Source organism: Caretta caretta, chromosome 10 (genome assembly GCF_965140235.1).
Source record: "Caretta caretta isolate rCarCar2 chromosome 10, rCarCar1.hap1, whole genome shotgun sequence".
NCBI lineage: Eukaryota > Metazoa > Chordata > Testudines > Cheloniidae > Caretta > Caretta caretta.
In genome coordinates this window covers 39401870-39419945 of record NC_134215.1, presented here as the reverse complement: position 1 = coordinate 39419945, position 18076 = coordinate 39401870, and the positions used below count along the sequence as shown (strand labels likewise).

The window sequence follows — 18076 nt, the reverse complement described above, 5'->3', positions numbered from 1 at the left end:
ACAATAAATGTTTTAAGAAAAGGTGGGAACCAGAAAGTCCATTTCTGTTCCCGTCCAGTGTATTACAGGAGGAGGATGGGGAAGGTGCGGTTACTGACAGGCACTGGAATTGCACTCTGGAGAGATCCGCGGGATATCTGTGCAGTTGGAGAATAGTTAGAGAAGGACCAGGGATGTGTGGTTGAGTTGCTGGAATGTTGAGGGCTCCCAGTCCCCATAGGAAGTACCCTTTGGCATGCCCAATTCAGATGTGCCCAATTCAGTGCCCTGATTTGACATGCAAAACAGGCACCTGGCCACGCCAGCGTCCTGCTCCTCATCACATCTCCAGGCAGCAGGCCTTGACCAGTCAGATCTGAAGGTTCCAGGATACGTGTTCCAAAGCTGCCTTCCTGGCTGGTGATGTGGCCAACCCCCGTGCCATGTTCTGCCTTGGCTATATGCTCCTGCTCTGCCTCCTGCACCTGGCAGACCACTGGGGGCCCTGTTCATTTGTTCAGTTTTAAAATCCCCCACCTCCTTTCCTGCCTCCAGGCTACAGCTGAGATGCTCCACCCCCAACAGGCTGGGATCGCATCACAGGGGTGGCAAAGGGAAGGGCTACTGAAAAAGGGGCAGACGAGACCAGATGTCTTTGGAGGGCCGTGTTCTCATTTGAAGTTGCCACCCCTTAAAGCAACAAGGCAGATGGCACCCCTTTGCTGCCATGGGACATGGCCACTTCCCTTTGAAATGCTGCCATTCCATGGGCTCTGCAAATCAACACCCCTTGTACTGGGGGCAACACCTGTGAGGCCTTTTCCGTATCAGGTACACTTAGCAAGTCAGCCCCAGTGGTGAGCACGGCTCAGGCAGCACCTGCTAACCTGCGTGCGGTGCTCAGAGCTGGTATGGGTGCAGCCCCGGCTGTCACCTGTCTACTAAACCTGCCACACCCAAAGGGGGGTTAGGTATGGGGGCTGCCCTCTTGGCCAATACTGGGGACTGAACCAGGGACCTAACAGCCAACAGCCCGAGTCTCTACAGTGCAAGCTAAGAGCTGGCCCAGCCCCATTCCCTCTGCAGATCGGGAGGCATAGCACACACTGACTGGGGGCTAACACCTGCTGCCAGCGGAACGGCGCTAGTGACAAGAACGAGCAGCTTCTGCCACTGCACAAGTGGCCCTGGCTGCAAGGATCTGGAGCCCAGTAGCTTCAAACGAGTTCTTGCAGACACGAGGAATGGCAGCCAGGGCAAAGGGCCCTCATGGCCATGTGCTGCTGCTGCTCCCATCACTCATACTAGCCGAGCACCTCACCTTGCAGGGCTAAGTCTAGCCTGGTGAGCCATTCCAGGGGTCAGAATCATCCCTGGTGAAACTCTGCTGAAGTCAATGGGGCTACCCCAGGGATGAATTTGGCCCGTGATGTTTTGCTTCTCTACTCAGGACTCCCTAGGGGGCATAGGCTGCATAGGCCAGCAAAGCATAAAAGAAGTGGACCACAGGTAAAGAGAACGTCAACCTCCATGAACATCACATGCTTGGAGGCTGAAACTGATCCAGATTGATCATTCAGGCATAGCTGATGTGCTATACAGTGGGCAGCATTCCATCATCACAGCCAAGGAGGGAGAAGGCGGGGAAGGGAAGATACAATAAGCTCAACACCAGCCGCCATCTAACTGTGCTTAGAACACTACAGAAGTGATCATACAAGGGACCAGCAAAAATCAGCTGCTGAAAACATGCTGAAAGCCAAGCTGAACCGCCTTGGGGAGAGAAACGTACAGATGGTCATTTAAGATGGGGAGGAGATAGGGTTGGGGGAAGGGGGGGTTACCTGTTGGGGCAGGGATTTATGTGCTGGTGTTCTGGACCAGATTCAAAGTCCCCAAACCCCAGTGCCCTGTGATAGCACCCATAGCTGGCGCTTCTCCAAGCTTTGATCTGGGCTTCACAGACCGGATCCTATCACTTGGCCAAGCATATCATATATGAGCGCTGCCTGGCACAGGTATTTTCCATGGCCATCCAGTCTGCAGTAACAGCACTTGGGGGTTGAGCATCAAGCATTTAATAAAGATCTCCAGTAGACCCCTAGGAGAGGTCTGGTTTTGGTGGGGGGTGGGAAAAGGAGGGGAGACCAGACAGAACATTCACAGTCTTTCCCCAGCACTGCCAATAAATCCATCTTGCAGAAGGTGTTAGGGCAGAGGATCGAGCATTTGGTGCCTCTTGATATGTGTTGTGTGGTCTGGTGAAGTCTTCTGTGTGGGAGAAGAGAATGAACATCAGGGGATATTCCTGGAAGCTTAATTCATCTGTCTCCCACTTCCTTTCAGCCCTTACATTCCTCTGTGCTGGCAGAGTCCTTTGTGTCCAGTGCCCCAATCTCGTGGTTCCCAGGGTGTGCCCTGTGTGCTAGCCCTGACGCTACCAGGTTCTGTGACTGGTGCTCTACCACTCTCTCCTCCCAAAGCTTTAACAAGGAGATTCTGCGCTGGACCCTGTATGCCGTTCAGTAATATGTTCGCCCACCTGCCATGCTGAAAACCCCATGCCTGTGGTCTAGAGCAGGCCATGGTGGATGACTGTCCACCCAGCTGAATGGGCAGGGGTAGGTTCTACTCAGTCTTACCCCAATCAACAAATGCAGCCACCCTACAAGACTGGGAAGTCACAAGTCTGACAACAGCCCCCCCGTGATATGAGGAGAAGTCAAAGGGCTTAGGTAAAGAGGGCCCTGGCCAACCAGTTGTGATGGAGCCTAAGGGGGTGTGTGTGTGTGTAGGGGCGGGGGAGGGGGCTAAGAGACTGCTGCAGTCCAGAGAGCACATGGGTGGGTCAGGGAACAGAGGGTAGCCCCGTCCCAACCCTGCACACTGCAGGGACACGGGTGACTAAGAAATTCATTGTGACCAGCTGTTCAGGCACCAAAATTTAGACCAATGATCTGCCTCTGTGGTGCAGATGGGTGGAGTCAACCCAACAGTCCTTCCCACAGCAGAGGACTGGCTGGCTATGAGGATCCACTCTCTTTCCTGCTCTTCTTCCACCTCTGCTTGCTCTGCCTGGTTCTCCTCTTCCTCCCCTCTCCTCCTGGGAGTGTGTGGAGGGGGTGTGATACTGAGGTAGTGTAACCCACACACCTCCTGCGTGTGGTGTTCTCTTCCATCTAGTGGCACCAAGACCACTTAGAGAGACAGATAAAATGAGTCTGCTCTACAGCCTTCACTAAGAGCCAGCTGGCTTTTAGCTCATGTGGAAGAGGCTCCAGAGGTTCCTGGTTCAATCCCGCCTGCCGACGACCGGGGTCTGTCGACATTATACTAGCACAAACCACAGAGACTTTCAGCCTGGATATTCTTGTGGGGAGGGGAGGTCCCTTGAGCAGCTTCTGTGCCCTAGAAAGAGTGCTGAGCCCTTACACAGTCCCCTATCCTGGCCATCAATCTTTGGCTAAGAAAAACTAGATGGACAATTTTAGAGACCAGTAACGCAGCTCTTACACCAGCCACATGCACAGTGGCCATGGCAGGAGGGTGAACAGCTGAGTATGAGAGGAGTCAGACTGTAGCTGGGTGAGCCCAGCTTGTGGCTTGGCAGGCATAGCAGGCATGTTACTGACCAGTGAGAAATCATGCAGGATGGTGCTGGATGAGCGCCCAAAGCCATGCTCTTGCTCCAGGAGCCGGGTGCTGAGATCCTGCTTCTCCCGCCCCCATTTCCTTGCAGACTCCTCCAGCTGCGAGGGAGAGAACAGATACTCAGAGCACTATGGTAGTGCTGCCCTGCTTGCCCTCTCACCCTGGGTTTGCTCTTGAAGGCAGTGGCGGTGCATGGCACCACCACTCTGCTCACGGACACATGGGAAATTGACTTGTGCAGCTCAGACTGCTCACCTGTGGCTTCCCCATCCAAGCCACACATTCCCCAGCTGGCTGCCTCCCATAACCTATACCCAGCCATACACAGCAAAGCGCTGCTGGAATTAGGGGAAGCTTGGAGAATATGAAACATGGCACCTGGGCAACTGGGTCTTTGAGGCCACACCCAAGGTGTTCCTTTGAGGTCCATTTCCCCTCACTAGTGCTGATTTGGGGACCTGTTAGACTCATGCTGCAGCCTCCTTCAGGGGCTTATTTGTGGGAAAGCCTGTGAAAATGCTCAATGCCAGGGAGGCTGGTGGGCAAAGGAGCTTTTGGACACATCTGCTTTAAGGCCTTGAGTCTGCTCTTCTGAGCTCTCCATGGGCTGGACCTAGGCTATGTCAGAAATTGATGCCTCTCCTTCCACGTTGTTCTCTCGAGCGATGATGAGACTCAAGGGGAAGACTAGTTTGAGATTGATCTTTTCAGCAGCCAGTGCTTGACTGTGGAACTCCCGTCCACAAGAGTTACAACTGACCAGCAACTGATCACCTTCCAGGCCAATTGCAAGAGTCAGCTCTTCACCAGCCAATAAACCATAACAAGTCCTACCCTCCTCTGGGAAAGGAGCAGAGATGAGACAATGCTTTGTCTGCATCTAGCCCCTAATCCACCTGTGATCATGTATATAGATACCTCGAAGGAAACACCAGATCCAGGGGGCACACCAAGGGGTGAGTCAGGTTGTCAGAGTTCATTCTCATTCATGCCACAGGACCATGCAATGGGTGGAGATTGGGGATGGGATGTGTGTACTGGGGGGATGACCATGAGAAAGGGCATGACAATTACCTGGCTTTCCAGGACACGAATGCGACCTTGCGCCTTCTCCACCTTGGCCAGCAAAGACAGTTTCTCTGAGTTGGTGGAGAACATGTCCTGCAAACAGGTAATACAGCCAGCAAGTGAGATTTAGAGACTCTAGCCCTCCATCCCCTTCCCATCATGACACAGGCTGCCAGTGACCCCTTTCCCTCCACCATTCCATGGAATTCAGATAATGGGAGTGCTGATGCGGGGGGTGAGGAGGAGGTTGGGGTTGGGGGGCAAAAAGCCAGTGAGAGAGGTGCTGAACAGACCTTGGATCTGTGGAGGCTGTGATGAAGGCAGCTCTTTAAATACAATATAATATTGCATTGCAGTAGTGGCTAGAGGCTCCAATCAAAGGTCAAGGCCCCATTGTGCCAGGTGCTGTACAAACTTGTCAGCAGAAACAGTCCCTGTCCCAAAGCGTTTACAACCTGATTATGACACTGCACCCCATATTCTTCAGAGTGATATTATGATAGGATTATGACATAATTATGATGCAGTTTGTACAAGATAAGTCATGTGAGATGTCATTGGAAAAGTTTTGATTTGCTGAATATGATTATCCTATTTGTATGCATGTATCATTTTTGTATCTAAAGTTATGAATATTATCTATGTATCTGTATTTCAAATGTAGTTACACCTGTGTAACGCCCACTACACAAGATACGTTCAGTCTAGATAGCTGGTTGGGAAGGGCCTAGTCAGGGCAAAGAGCCATTAGGGAGAACAATAGGCTTTAGGAGAAGCTTATCTCCCACCTGGTGAGCCTTCCTGAGAACTCCACAGACAACCTGTGAGTGATGGCTGCTATGACTCTACAAGGACATGTGACCAGGCCACATGATGCTGGATTCCATCTTGGGATGTCAGTATTTTTCCACAGATTGGTCTGGGAACCAAGCTTTGGAACAAAGGGTTCCCGCCATATGCAAAAGCTGTATAAGGCAGGGAGTGACATCATCAGGGTAGGGTTCATCACTTCCCACACAAGAAGACTCCTGGAAACAGCTAAGGAACAAAGACTGAACTGGAGGAAAGTGCTGGACCCAGGCGAAAGGGATTTCTAGCCAGTGTATGAAGTCCTGAGAAACCCAAGTTGTAAAGCTAATGCAGCTTGTGCCTTAAGAATCTGTAGCCTGCTCGTACCATCAATTAGGGTCAGAATCTGTTATTCATAGCCAATCTATTTAGTATATTAAGTTTAGTTTGCATTTTTTTGTTTATTTGCTAGGTAATCTGCTTTGATCTGTTTGCTATCCCTTATAATCACTTAAAATCTATTTTTTGTAGTTAATAAACTTGTTTTATGTTTTAATCCAAAGCAGTGAGCTTTGACTGGAGTGCTTGGGGAAAATCTTTGCTTGGTTACTACAAGTGTCCATTGTTCTCTTCACATTGAGGGAGAGGTGGACTGGGTATTAAACCCATATACTGGCCAGATTTGACCAGGGCAGGATGGTACTGGGAAGCCGGAGGTTAGAGAGCCTGTGTATAACTGCAGCTGGGTGTGTCCCTACCTAAGTTTCCTCTGAGCTGTGCGGCTGCGCAGCAGCCTACTAAGTGCCACACAAGCGTTCAGGGCTGCTGTGGTGCCCCTCCCCCAACCTCAACAGAGCCCAGCCCCAGATCTGCCAAAGCTGGGGAAGAGGCCCCCCCTTCCCTGCCCCCAACCCAGCCCCAGCCCAGACCTGCCATGGCCGGGAGAGAGGCAGGTCCAGCCCTGGAGCTGCCACAGTGTGGAGAGGTGAACCTTCCCCGCACCCCAAACTTCTCATCCCTGGACCCACCCCAGAGCCCGCACCCCCAGCCAGAGCCTTCGTATTGGCGCATATAACAAAATTCATTCCGCACATGTGTGGGAAAAATTAGATGGAACACTGGTGTATGAATGCTGGTGAAAGTGCAGGTTGGAGGGCTTTGCAGCTTCTCACAGCAGTACAGTGTGAGAGGGAGCCCAGGCTGGTGGGTCAGGGGGGTTCAATGGTACCTCAGTTCCAGATGGCACGCCGGGGGGAACCCGTCACACTGATAAAGCAACTGAACGGCCAGCCACAATATCCTGCACATGAAGTGAATCACTCCCACTGGCTAACAGGGGACCCTCCCCATGGCATGGCCCCAAGGCGACCCATCTCACCGGCAAGGCTTGCTGCTGCAGGATGATGGGAGAAGAGCGGTAGCGGGCTCTGCCCAGCTCCTCACGCAGTCTCATGTTCTCGGCTAGCAGGGTGGAGTAGAACTCCTTGGAGAAGCTATCAGCTGGGGGAGAAGAGCAGAGAAGCCACTCAGACCTCTGCTCGGCTCCATACCCTCCAGCAATTTCACTACCCACCCCCTTCCAGGGAGAGGGCAGGTCATTTCACCTCCCCTTTGCCCCTGCCAGCCTACCATACTGGAATCAGAACCTGGGGGCTTTAGGCTTCCTTGACTGGGGGCTCTGCTTTTCCCTTCCACAGGGCCAGACATCACGTGGAGTAGCAACTTACTCCACAAGTAGCCCCATTGGTTGGTGCTGCCCAACATGAGTAAGGGAGGGGGCAGGGTATGGCCCTGAATGATGAGCCTCTCTGCTGGGTCCCTATGAGCTTCTCCCACCTGCCTCTCATGTGGCCAGTTGAGCTGTAACTTGGGCCACTCCCTCCCCTCCTGCATCACTCAGGAGCTACCTGGCTCCCAGATAAAACAGAGCCCAGCCCAGCCCCTGGCTCTCACACAAAAAGAGAGGGGGGCATTTACCCAACGGTTGCTCACAGGTCCTAGCGGCCTCTGGCACCTTCTCCTCCAGCATGCGCTCCATCTTCTCAATCACCTTTGGAAGGCAGAAATTCAGTGGAGAGGGGAGCTCTCATCATGGCCCCTGAAGGCCCACATAACCCTTACAGCAGCAGGGTGCTGCAGAGAGCTGGGGCCTTGGCTAGACTAGATTTGGGGCATGTTGTTAGCACATGATCACTAACAGGGTCTAAACATCTAGTCTGCAGAGGGTACATTGCCCTTAACTCATGCTAAACAAGTTAGCCCATGAGGTGAAGCCCAGAGGTTGGCATGTTAAAGGCGGTGTGGCCTTAGCAGCACTAGACTTTTAAAACATGTGAGTCACACATGCTAACGCCACAACCCTAGTCTGAACAAGGCCTAGCTCTGCAATGCTGTTGCTGGCCTTCCCTCATGCTCAGCTTGCTGCACTGCTCCCCAGCTGGAGGGGACTGTGTATGGGCCACAGAAAATGAACCTCATGTCCTTTAAGGGTGTGTCCACACTGCACATGGGCAGGTCTACATTTAAAATGTGACAGCGGCACAGAGGAGACGCTGCTATGCTGACGGGAGAGCGTCTCCTATCAGCGTAGTTAATCCATTTCCCCAAGAGGCGGTAGTTATGTGGGTGGGAAAAACTCTCCTGTTGACATAGTGTGCTCTCTATGCCAGGAGTTAGGTCGGTCTAACCGGATCACTCAGGGGTGTGGATTTTTCACACCCCAGAGTGACATAGTTATACCAATGTATGTTTGTAGTGTAGACCTGGCCTCAGCTTTTAGCCAAAGCTCTACTTCTGTCCATACACAATTCAGTCTGACTCAGGTCACCAAGCACTGAGGAATCACAGGACTCAGGTCTTAGGACCCTGCTGGGGTGTGGATCAGAGCCTGAGTCCTGCTATGACTCGGGCTCAAACCCTGTCATTTTGCAGCTGTGAATGCAGCTCAAGCTGCAGATCCAAGTCAGAGGGTCTGTGTAGTGCAGTATGGATGTGTTAGCATGGCTGTGAGACCAGCAGTTGTAAAGCCAGATTTACAATGCAGTGTGTATGCTCAAGCGTGATCTTGAAACACCAAGTCTGCAAGCCTGGTTCCACAGATCTGGTCTTAGTGTGCAGTGCAGACAACCCTAAGAGACGAGGACCTACAGGGACTGGGCAAAGGGACTGTTAGTCCATGCAGGAATGCACTTCTAGAGCAAATCTGCAGTCTGGGGATATGGGGGATCGCTGCTACTCAGATCCCAGGATTCCCAAGGCTGTCCAGACTGTAGGCTTTGAAAAGCTGAGTGGCTGATCTGCAGAGCTAGCATTAATTACTGTCACCACGCTCCATACCAGAGACTCAGTGAAAGCATTTGCATCCCAAAGTTCTGGGCTGGGTGACCCACAGGACTTCAAGATCCCATTCTCTGGTGCATGAGAGAGTTCACGGTGCTAAGCAGATGCCCTGCAGTTGCAGCGCCTATTTCCATGCCAGGTTCCAACACAAGAGCCTGAAAAGCCAAGCACTTAATGCAGAATGTTGGCTCATTATGGTGCAGTTGGTTGTAGCGATCCATCCAATACCTTCTGTGTAACACAATGTGCACCTATGCCCTGCCACCAGGAAATGGGTGACAAAGAGGGAGCAGATGGAGGCAGGAAGATCCCGCCCTGCTAGTGAGACTATGGGGCCCCGATCCTGTGTGCCTGGGTTGTGCTAACAAACACGACCTGATGGGTTTGCTTTGCTGTGGCTTGTTGCAAGGTCTCCCTGTAGGGAGTGCACTATGAGCACAGGGCATGTTGCCCCAGCATGGAAGAGGGGCAAAGCACTGTGGGACACCCAGTTGGGTGCCCTCCCCTCACCCTCCCATGCACCTGTGCTCTGCTCACCCTCTCCTGATGCTGCACAGTGTCTTCCAGGGCTTTCATCTTGGTGATTTTCTCCTGGTACTTCCTCAGCACCATCTGCTGCTGATGATGGGCTCGTTGCAGCTTCACCAGATCCTTCTCCCGGTCGTTCTTCTGGTGGGCGAGAAGGGAGGGAAACCATCAGATCCCTCGGGGAGGGAATCAGAATGCACAGGGGATTCTTTACGGAGGTGGATGGACACAGGCAGACCTGTGGTTCTCTCTGGCTCCTAATAGTCGCTGATCAGGCTGTGGAACCATGGCAGGGTGTGACTCGAATTGAGCTGCCAAAGCTACTGGAGTTCACCTGTTACTCCATGTTACTCCACTCTCCTCCCTTGGTCAATCAGGGTGGCTGCAGGGCTAGGAGAGGAGGGTAATCAGCAGAGAACTCAAACTACAGCCCCAGTCTCCAGGAGCTTAGTGAGACTGTCCAGGGGTCTTGGAATATTTGCTTCTCCAGATGGCTCCCACAGCTCCAAGCTGCTTGCCCCCAGTGAGGGCCTCCCGGGCACCAGGCTGCCCTCTCTGAGTCTGTGTTAATTTCCACCTGTAACCAGGAACGCGCTACTCCTAGCGTGCAGCTCTAAAGAGTGGTGGCCTCCTTTCTCCTCTGGAGGGGAAGACCCCCAGCATGGGATAGCAGGAGAAAGGCAGAGGGTGTTGGCTGTGCAGCACAGCTGACTTTCACCCTTAGCCTGGCCTCTTGCTCCGCAGGCTGGGGCTGGGGAGCAACCTCTGATGTCCCACATGCTGAGCCCTGTCTCCTCTGTCAAACTCCCTTCTTGCATGCAGCCTTCTTCAGAGCTCCCCTCACTAGGGACAGCCCAGATCCTTGTGCTTGTGCCCTGGGCATCATATCTGTTTGAATTAGACCATGAGGCCCTCAGGACAGGAGCTGTGTACACTCACGGGTCCCTCTATGGAATAATGACCAAGCAGGCCAAAGCCATCGGCACAGTTACCCGGATCAGCTCATTCTGCAGCTGTTGCACCCGGTCCTTCATCCTGCTCATCTCCACTGTCCCAGCAGCCAGTTTGCGCTTGAGGGCCACTGCAAGAGACCACACAGCCTGGTCAGTGGCACGGGGGCATGTCTGAGGAATACAAGCAGCTTCCAGGACTCCCAGGGAATAGGGGACACAGCTATGGGGCAGGTCTATTCACCAAGGCCAACAGCGCCCAATCAGATTGTTAGATCCACAAATTCAAATACAAATTAAACTGGATGGTGAGGACTGAGGAGCATCTGCCAAGAGAGAGAGTCCCAGAGGAGAGGGCAGGGACAGGAATAACAGGGACTGGGGGTCACTGACACTGTGCCTGCCTCTAGCCAAGGCTATTAACCTTTCACTTTCCCACTCCCTGTAATACCACAGTCAGAGACACTCCTCACTCTTCCTCATGGCGGCCTCCTCCTTCCTTCACTCTCTACTGGGCCATGCAGAGGTGGGGGTGGGAAGTGCGTACTTTACCTATCCTGTCGACTGTCTCCGCCTTGGTCATGACATCCACGTCCACGTCGTTCAGCAATGTGCGGCCCACTTCCTCGTGCATGCTCAGATTGCGGTGCAGGGTGCTGTTCTCTGCCTCCAGGCTGGCAACACGCCTGCGCAGAGACAGGATATCGTCTGCCATCTTCTTCATGGCCACACAGTAATTATCCAGCTCCTGTTGGCCACAGGAGTTACAGCTTGTTACAGCTTGCACTGTTACCTGTTACAGCTTGCACAACCTCAACTTAGAGACATATGCTTAGCCAGGTCCCTTCTTCTTCCTTCCACCCACCCACCTCAATGACCAAAGGTGCTGGCCAAAGGCTCCTGCCACGGGGGACCAGACTGAGCAAGAGCCTGGGTGGGGATGGGTGAACTGCAAAAGACATGGATGAGCTGCGGAAAGTTTCCCACCCAATATTTATAGGACACAATCGCCATAGTTTTCAGGTGTTCAGGCATGCACCATAATGTACTGAACTTATATAGCACTCTTCATCCATAGATCTCAAAGCACTTTAGGAGCATGGGTAAATATTACTGACCTCATGTTACAGATGGGGAAGAAGGGAGAGGAAATGACTCACCAAAGGTCACTACATTAGTGGCAGAGTTAAGACTACAGCCCAAATCTCTTGAGTCTTAGTCATCTGCCTTAACAACTAGACCACACTGTCCCCTGCTTATCTGAGATTCTTGGAAATCTCAAGCCACTGTCACAGTAGGTTTACATCACCTCCTGCCTCTGTTGGGGCTGGAAAGACCATGGAAACATTGTCTTGTGCTATCTCAGTAGTCGGGTTTCTGATCACAGGTGGAATGGGAAAGTTTGGGGTGAAACTTCTGGTCCATTCTTGTTTGGTTTCAGCAGCTCAGCAGGGTCAATTTTTCTTCCCTTGTTTTAAGCATTGTGTCCATCTAGTGCTGGAGGTGGGGGTGGAGGTGGATGAGGGGGGCTAGATTGACAACTCCAGGGACCTGAATCCTATTTCTTTGCCCAACAAAGTGACAAACTTCCCCAGCGCCACATGTGTGCCTCCATGCTGACCTTGAGGGACGACCTCTAGGGCTGAGAGGGGAGATCACGCCTCATGACCTAGGCTGTCCCTGGTCTCTCTGCAGAGGCTGCCAACCAGAACGCCAGCTAGCATCAGCTATAACAACAGGCTTGTGATGTAGCACCTATCTACTAGGCCAGAGGTGGGCAAACTATGGCCCGTGGGCCACATCTGGCCCGCGGGACCATCCTGCCCAGCCCCTGAGCTCCTGGCCCAAGAGGCTAGCCCCTGGACCCTCTCCTGCTGTACCCCCTCCTCCGCAGCCACGCCGCCGTGCGGGCAGCTCTCTGAGCAGCATGGTAAGGGGTGTGGGGCCAGGGGGTTGGATAAGTGGCAGGAGGTCCTGGGGGGCAGTCAGGGAGCAGGGGGCGGTTGGATAGGGGGTGGGGTCCTGGGGGGGATGGTTAGGGGTGGGAAGTCCCGGGAGGGGGTGGTCAGGGGATGGGGAACAGGAGGCAGTTAGATAGGGCAGAGGTCCTGGCAGGGGCAGTCAGGGGATGGGGAGCAGTGGGGGTTAGATAGGGGGTGGAGTCTGGGGGGGCGGTTAAGGGCAGGGGTCCTGGGAGGGGGCTGTCAGGGGACAAGGAGTGGGGGAGGGGGGTTGGATGGATGGAGGTTTTTGAGGGGGGTGGGAAGTGGGAGGGGGCAGATAGGGGGCGGGGGCCAGGCTGTTTGGGGAGGCACAGTCTTTCCTACCTGGTCCTCCATACAGTTTCGCACCCCAGTGTGGCCCTCGGGTCAAAAAGTTTGCCCACCCCTGCACTAGGCCCTGGACTGAGGGCATCAAACCCATTTCACTCAGGGCCACCAGACAGCCAACCGTAGTTGAGAGAGTGACCCCGAGGCAACAGGCTCCATATCTCATTAGCAGAGCCCAGAGTCAAGCAGTTTTCTTCCCATCTCTACTTCATAAGATCTTCTCATTTCACACCATCCCTCAAGCACTGGCCCCCATCTGCCCCCATTCATATACTCCTCCCTTCCCATTTCAGGTGGCTGCCACCTTCCCCCATCTGCATCCTCCTCCTTTGCCATCCCAGGTAACTACCACCTTCCCCCAAGTGTATCCTCCCTTCCCATCCTGGGTGTCCACCACATGCCCCTGTCCATATCCTCCTCCCTTCCCATCCCTACATTGGCAGGTCACAGTGGTCCCATCATGGTGTGTTCCGCACCCAAAACAAGCATCACTGCTCTGTCTGTTAACTGACCAGGACTAACCAAGGAGCAGTTGACATAGGAGCTGCATTCCAAGATTTACCCACTACCCATCTTCACCCCTTTCAGAAGGGCCCCTGTGCTTCCCCAATATGGCCTCTGGCAGACATTTCTGGCACGCCAGGCCTCAGCTCATCTGTCCCACATTAACCACTGAGTGATGGAACCAGCTCTGGAAACACGTCAATTCTTTCATTCTTAAAGCTCTCATCATGGCAGCAGTGATGTTCTCAGGGTAGAATTCCTCACCTAGAAGGTTACTGAAGAGGCCTTGGAACAAGAATTACCACCCAGCTGCATTGGGCAGCAGCACACCATGTGCTCCCTCCTGTGTTCCACTTATCTCCACAACATCACTAGTCCTTCCTAGATCCATCTGTGCAGACCTGGGGAGAGGGCAGCAAATGGGACCAAACATCGCTCCAGCAACAGTGCAAACAGGACCAAATGGCACTTTGTAAATCAGCTGATAATTCCTATCCAACATCCAGAGTTCTGAACACAGCACATCAGTTATACCTGGTTTGTCAATATCACTCTCTCCTACCCAAGCCTTCTTGGGCTGCTCTGATGAGCCAGGAGATTTACCGCCCTATTCAACACACCCTATAGATGATTTGCCTCCCCACAGGCAAAAAGATCACATGCCAAAATAGGCCATGTTAAGGGATGCTCCAGCTCTCTTAGGGGCCCTCTTTTAAGTATTTTATGGGGAGAAGGTTTCTGATAGGTTCTTTCATTTAGCAGCCAAAAGCATAACGTGATCCAATGGCCGGAAGCTGAAGCTGGACAAATTCAGATGAGAAATAAGATGCACTGAAAGTCACTAAGCACTGGAACAATATGCTGATGGATGTGGTGGACTGCCCACCACTTGGAGCCTCTAAATCCAGGCGAAGTGTGCTTCAGCTCAAACACAGGTTATTGGCTAAGCTACCTGTGAATTTTTCGACTAGACTAGACATTTTTGGTCAGAGAATACCAATTAGTCAAAACCAGACCTTTTGCAGAAAGTTTGGATTAAATTTTCATCGGGAAGGTGCCTCTGGTCTAGGATGGAATTTCTGGTAAAAATGAGGGTCGGAGTTATTCCAGACCAGCCAATCCCAGTGGCTAGGGCAGTCAGCAGCATGTGGGTCAAGTCCCTATTCTACCTCATGCAGAGCAGCGATTTGCTCCCAGCACATCCTAGGGCTGCTACTTTCACATAGATCTCCATTTTGTTCCAATGCAAAATGAAAAAAAATTTGCAAACCTTGAAATTTTTCACATATCCTTGTTTTCCATCCAGTCCTAGTTACAGGGTTTGGTGCAGGACTCGCTGGAGTAGGTTCCCTGGCCTATGCTATTCAGGAAGTCAGAGGAGATGATCATAATGGTCCCTTCTGATCTTAAAACTTATTAATAATACTTCTAAAGGGGTGTGTGTGAACATTACTATCACCATTTTAGAGGCGGAGAGACTGAGGCACCAAGGGATTAACCATGGCTTGCCCAAGATCAATGGCAGAGCTAGGGACAGCATCTAAAAAGCCTGACTCCTAATCCATTGCTCTACCTACTAGACCACATTGCTCCTCCTCCCCCCATCTGCCTGCCCTATGTTATAGGAATGAATTCCCTACACACCAATCCAACTAACAGTCAGTGAAGATCCTGAGAGAGGAATAAACCAGTGGAAAGGGAGCAGGGAATCATTACAGCAAAATGAGGGCATGGAAACAGACTGGATTTATCAATGCACGCTTTCCTGAGGGACTGGAGCTGAAGAGATCTCGCTCCCGCTGGCATAACTCCAGCTAAGCCACTGGTGTTTCATATGGGCGAGAACAGCCTTTGGCCTGTTGTGTTTCTCTAAGAAGAGTCCCACTGAGTGAAGAGCTCTACCTCTCCCCCTGCAAGGCCCCCAGCCTGCTGTGCATGGAAGCACTCAGAAGACAAACAGGAAGATGATAACGTTGCCATGGTTTGGAGTTCGGGCCCAGGGGCAAGGGCACACTCCAGAGCCCTATCTCAGGAATGGATGAAACAAAAACAACAGCCAGCTGCATCAGCCAAGAGCAGCGTGTGCTCTGGCCAAGGTTAGAGCTGGGGAGAGCACAGGCTCAGGGAGTCCACTGCCACAGCACACACAGCTGCAGGCTGCAGTGAGGCAGAGAGGTTGATTGCTGCCTGGCATTCCAGATCTAACAGTGTTACCAAACATACAGAACATAGCTGCTGGGCCTCCCGGAGATCCAGCTGGGCCTAGGTACAGCACACTTCTGGTCTGTCAAGGCTCCCTGCTACATACAGGTAGACCATACCTGCTGAGCTGCCACACTTCGTTGACATGGTCTGAGTCTTGGTCACCTTTCTGCTGATGAACGTGTCAGCTGCATTCAGGCAGATCACACCTGCCATGCTGTGTCCATACATGCCCAGGGACAATGTACCTGATCTGTTGATGAACATGCCAGCTGCGTAGTAGGTCTCTTATCCATCCTATTGGGAGCCAACACACTCCCATACACAAAATATGACCCCAGACTTCAAGGAGCCCTTGGGTGACTGCCTTTCTGGCTGATGAGTGGTTTGACCTTGTGACCTAAGCAAGAGGCGCCTCAGCCTACAGGCTAAATCTGCTGCTGCAGTACAAGTCAAGCAACAGCACACTGCTCCCGAGACACCTACATTTAGTGTCAGCTCAGTGCAGCTTTTCAGGCACATCTCTTGGCTCTTCTGCCACCCTTCAGGGAGGCATCAGACATGCCACAGGGCACACAGGTTGTGGAGAAAATGCAGCAGGAATAACAAGGAAATAAAACAAATTCAGATCCTTTCAAACATCTGCCTCAGAGGCAACACTATTCTGAACAGAATTCCAATAGAACAGGAGCTAACAATGGGGTGATATATACTCTGCACACTGGATGGCTTCTGACACTGCACCCAGCAGTTGCTAGTAAAAGGGCAGTAGCTGCTAAGGGTTCCCACAGCTCTTTTCTACTTTAAGTAGAAGGAAAGACTGTGGCCACTTTGATGCTGCAGTGCTAGGAACGGCTGGCAAATGCTGATTTGTCCCTCGAGCCCTTTGTCTCCCCATATCCTCTGGAGCTCTCATGATGGTTGAGGGGCAGCTGCTTGATCATGAGCCACCAGAAATGGGAAAACCCTTGGAGTAAGTTAAAATGACTGGACAATGAAGTTTGAGCTATGGCCAGTATATCCCACTGTCATGCACTTCCTTGTTCCACAGCACACGAGCTTTCTATTCTTAACATCAACTCTGGCTGATATCAGCTACATACTGGCAGTGCTAAAGGGCATGCAGCAAAATCCTTCTCTCCTAATGGGAGAGGTAAGATCTCGCCCAGTGTAAACCAAGAGTAACTCAATTAAGAATCAGGCCCCAGAGGTGTCCATCTTCAGAGAGTGAGAGACAGAGCCCATGTAACTTGAGAAGCAGCTTCCTGAATCTCAATCCTCTCTCTTATTCCCTGGCAAAGTGACAGAAACACGGGTGGAGTGGTAAATAATCACAGGTGTTCATAGATTCTAAGGCCCTAAGGGACTACTGTGATTATCTAGTCTGCCCTCCTGTATAAGACAGACCAGAGAACTGCCCCAAAGTAATCCCTTCTGAACTAGAGCATGTCTTTAAAGAACCCATTCAATCTTAATAAGTTGTTCTGGTGGTTAATTATCCTCAGTGTTAAAAATTTACACCCGATTTCCAGTCTGAATTTGTCTTAGCTTCAACTTCCAGCCAGGGATCAGTCAGTTCTATAGACTAATCTGCATCACTTGGTAAGGGCTGCTCATTTGAACACCATATGTTTTAACACAGCCAAATACAAAGTCATACTTTTAGAAACAAAGACTGAAGGTCACATTTAGAAGATGGGTGACTGTATCCTGGAACATTGTGACTCTGAAAAGCATTTGGGGGCATGGTAGACAGCCAACTGAACATGAGCTCTCAGTGAAATGTTGTGGCTAAGAGGGCAAACATGATTCTTGGCTGTATATGCAGGGACATATCAAGTAGGAGTATGAAGCTGGAATTACCTCTGTGTATTGCATTAGTGAGCCCATTACTGGAGACTGTGTCCAGTTCTGGTGTCCACACTTCAAAAAGGATGTTGAAAAATTGGAAAGGGCTCAGAAGAGAGCCACAAGAAAGATTCAAAGTCTGGAAACCCTGCTATAGAATGAGAGCCTCAAGAAGCTCAATCTATTTAGTTTATCCAAGAGAAGGTTAACAGATGACTTGAGCACAGTCTACCTCCATGGTGAAGAGATTAACTTGGCAGGAAAAGACATAATGAGATCCAATGGTTGGAAGCTAAAGAGGGACAAATTCAGACTAGGGTGCACATTTTTAACAGTGAGGGTGATTAACCATGTGGGGCATTCTCCATCGCCTGCAGTCCTTAAAGCTAGACTGGATCTCTTTCTAAAAGAGATGCTATAGCTCCAATTGAAGTCATGGGTTTGATGCAGAAATTACTGGGTGAGGTTATGTGGCCTGTGTTATGCAGGAAGTCAGAGTCGATTATCATAATGACTTTAAAATCTATGACGCTATAACCTTGGCAGGCCATTGTATTTGCTCCAGTTAAATAGTTTGTGGCACTGATGGAATAAGGTGAGGAGACAACATGTTGTGCCAGACATACAAGCAGATGCCTTTACAGGAGAAAGCAGTCACGTCTGATTTGAAAGGGGGTCAGCCCCTCCAGCAACTGCCACAACTGTATTGCTCGGGGCCTTGGGCAGAGACAGCCATGACAGAGCTGTCTGTGCACCAGTACTGATGGCCTTCGGGAGAGCTGTGCATGGCTCGGAGCCTTGAGGAGACCTGCTTGTTTTTAAACAGGGGAGACTATCAGCTGGAAATTGGACAAGTCTTATTTCTCCACTTCAGTGGGGCGCCAGCCT

The 18076-nt window shown here is 51.6% G+C and overlaps 1 protein-coding gene across 6 annotated transcripts in view; it reads right to left on the bottom strand.

Annotated features, from left to right (window-relative positions):
* Window positions 1-2041: 2041 nt before the first annotated feature.
* The window catches only part of LOC125644170 (coiled-coil domain-containing protein 33), a 36114-nt gene continuing 20079 nt past the window's right edge, over window positions 2042-18076 (bottom strand). For 4 of the 6 annotated variants that reach the window (XM_048867719.2, XM_048867718.2, XM_048867720.2 and 1 more), the window contains exons 4-11: window positions 10857-11052; window positions 10347-10435; window positions 9364-9495; window positions 7465-7537; window positions 6866-6987; window positions 4705-4791; window positions 3612-3728; window positions 2042-2250 (exon numbers count right to left, since the gene is read on the bottom strand). In XM_048867719.2, coding sequence (XP_048723676.2) covers window positions 2188-2250; window positions 3612-3728; window positions 4705-4791; window positions 6866-6987; window positions 7465-7537; window positions 9364-9495; window positions 10347-10435; window positions 10857-11052 — 879 coding nt within the window. In that variant the 3' untranslated portion in view covers window positions 2042-2187. The remainder of the gene's footprint in view (window positions 2251-3611; window positions 3729-4704; window positions 4792-6865; window positions 6988-7464; window positions 7538-9363; window positions 9496-10346; window positions 10436-10856; window positions 11053-18076) is intronic. The other 2 variants (XM_048867721.2, XM_075132916.1) reach the window with 1 other exon arrangement.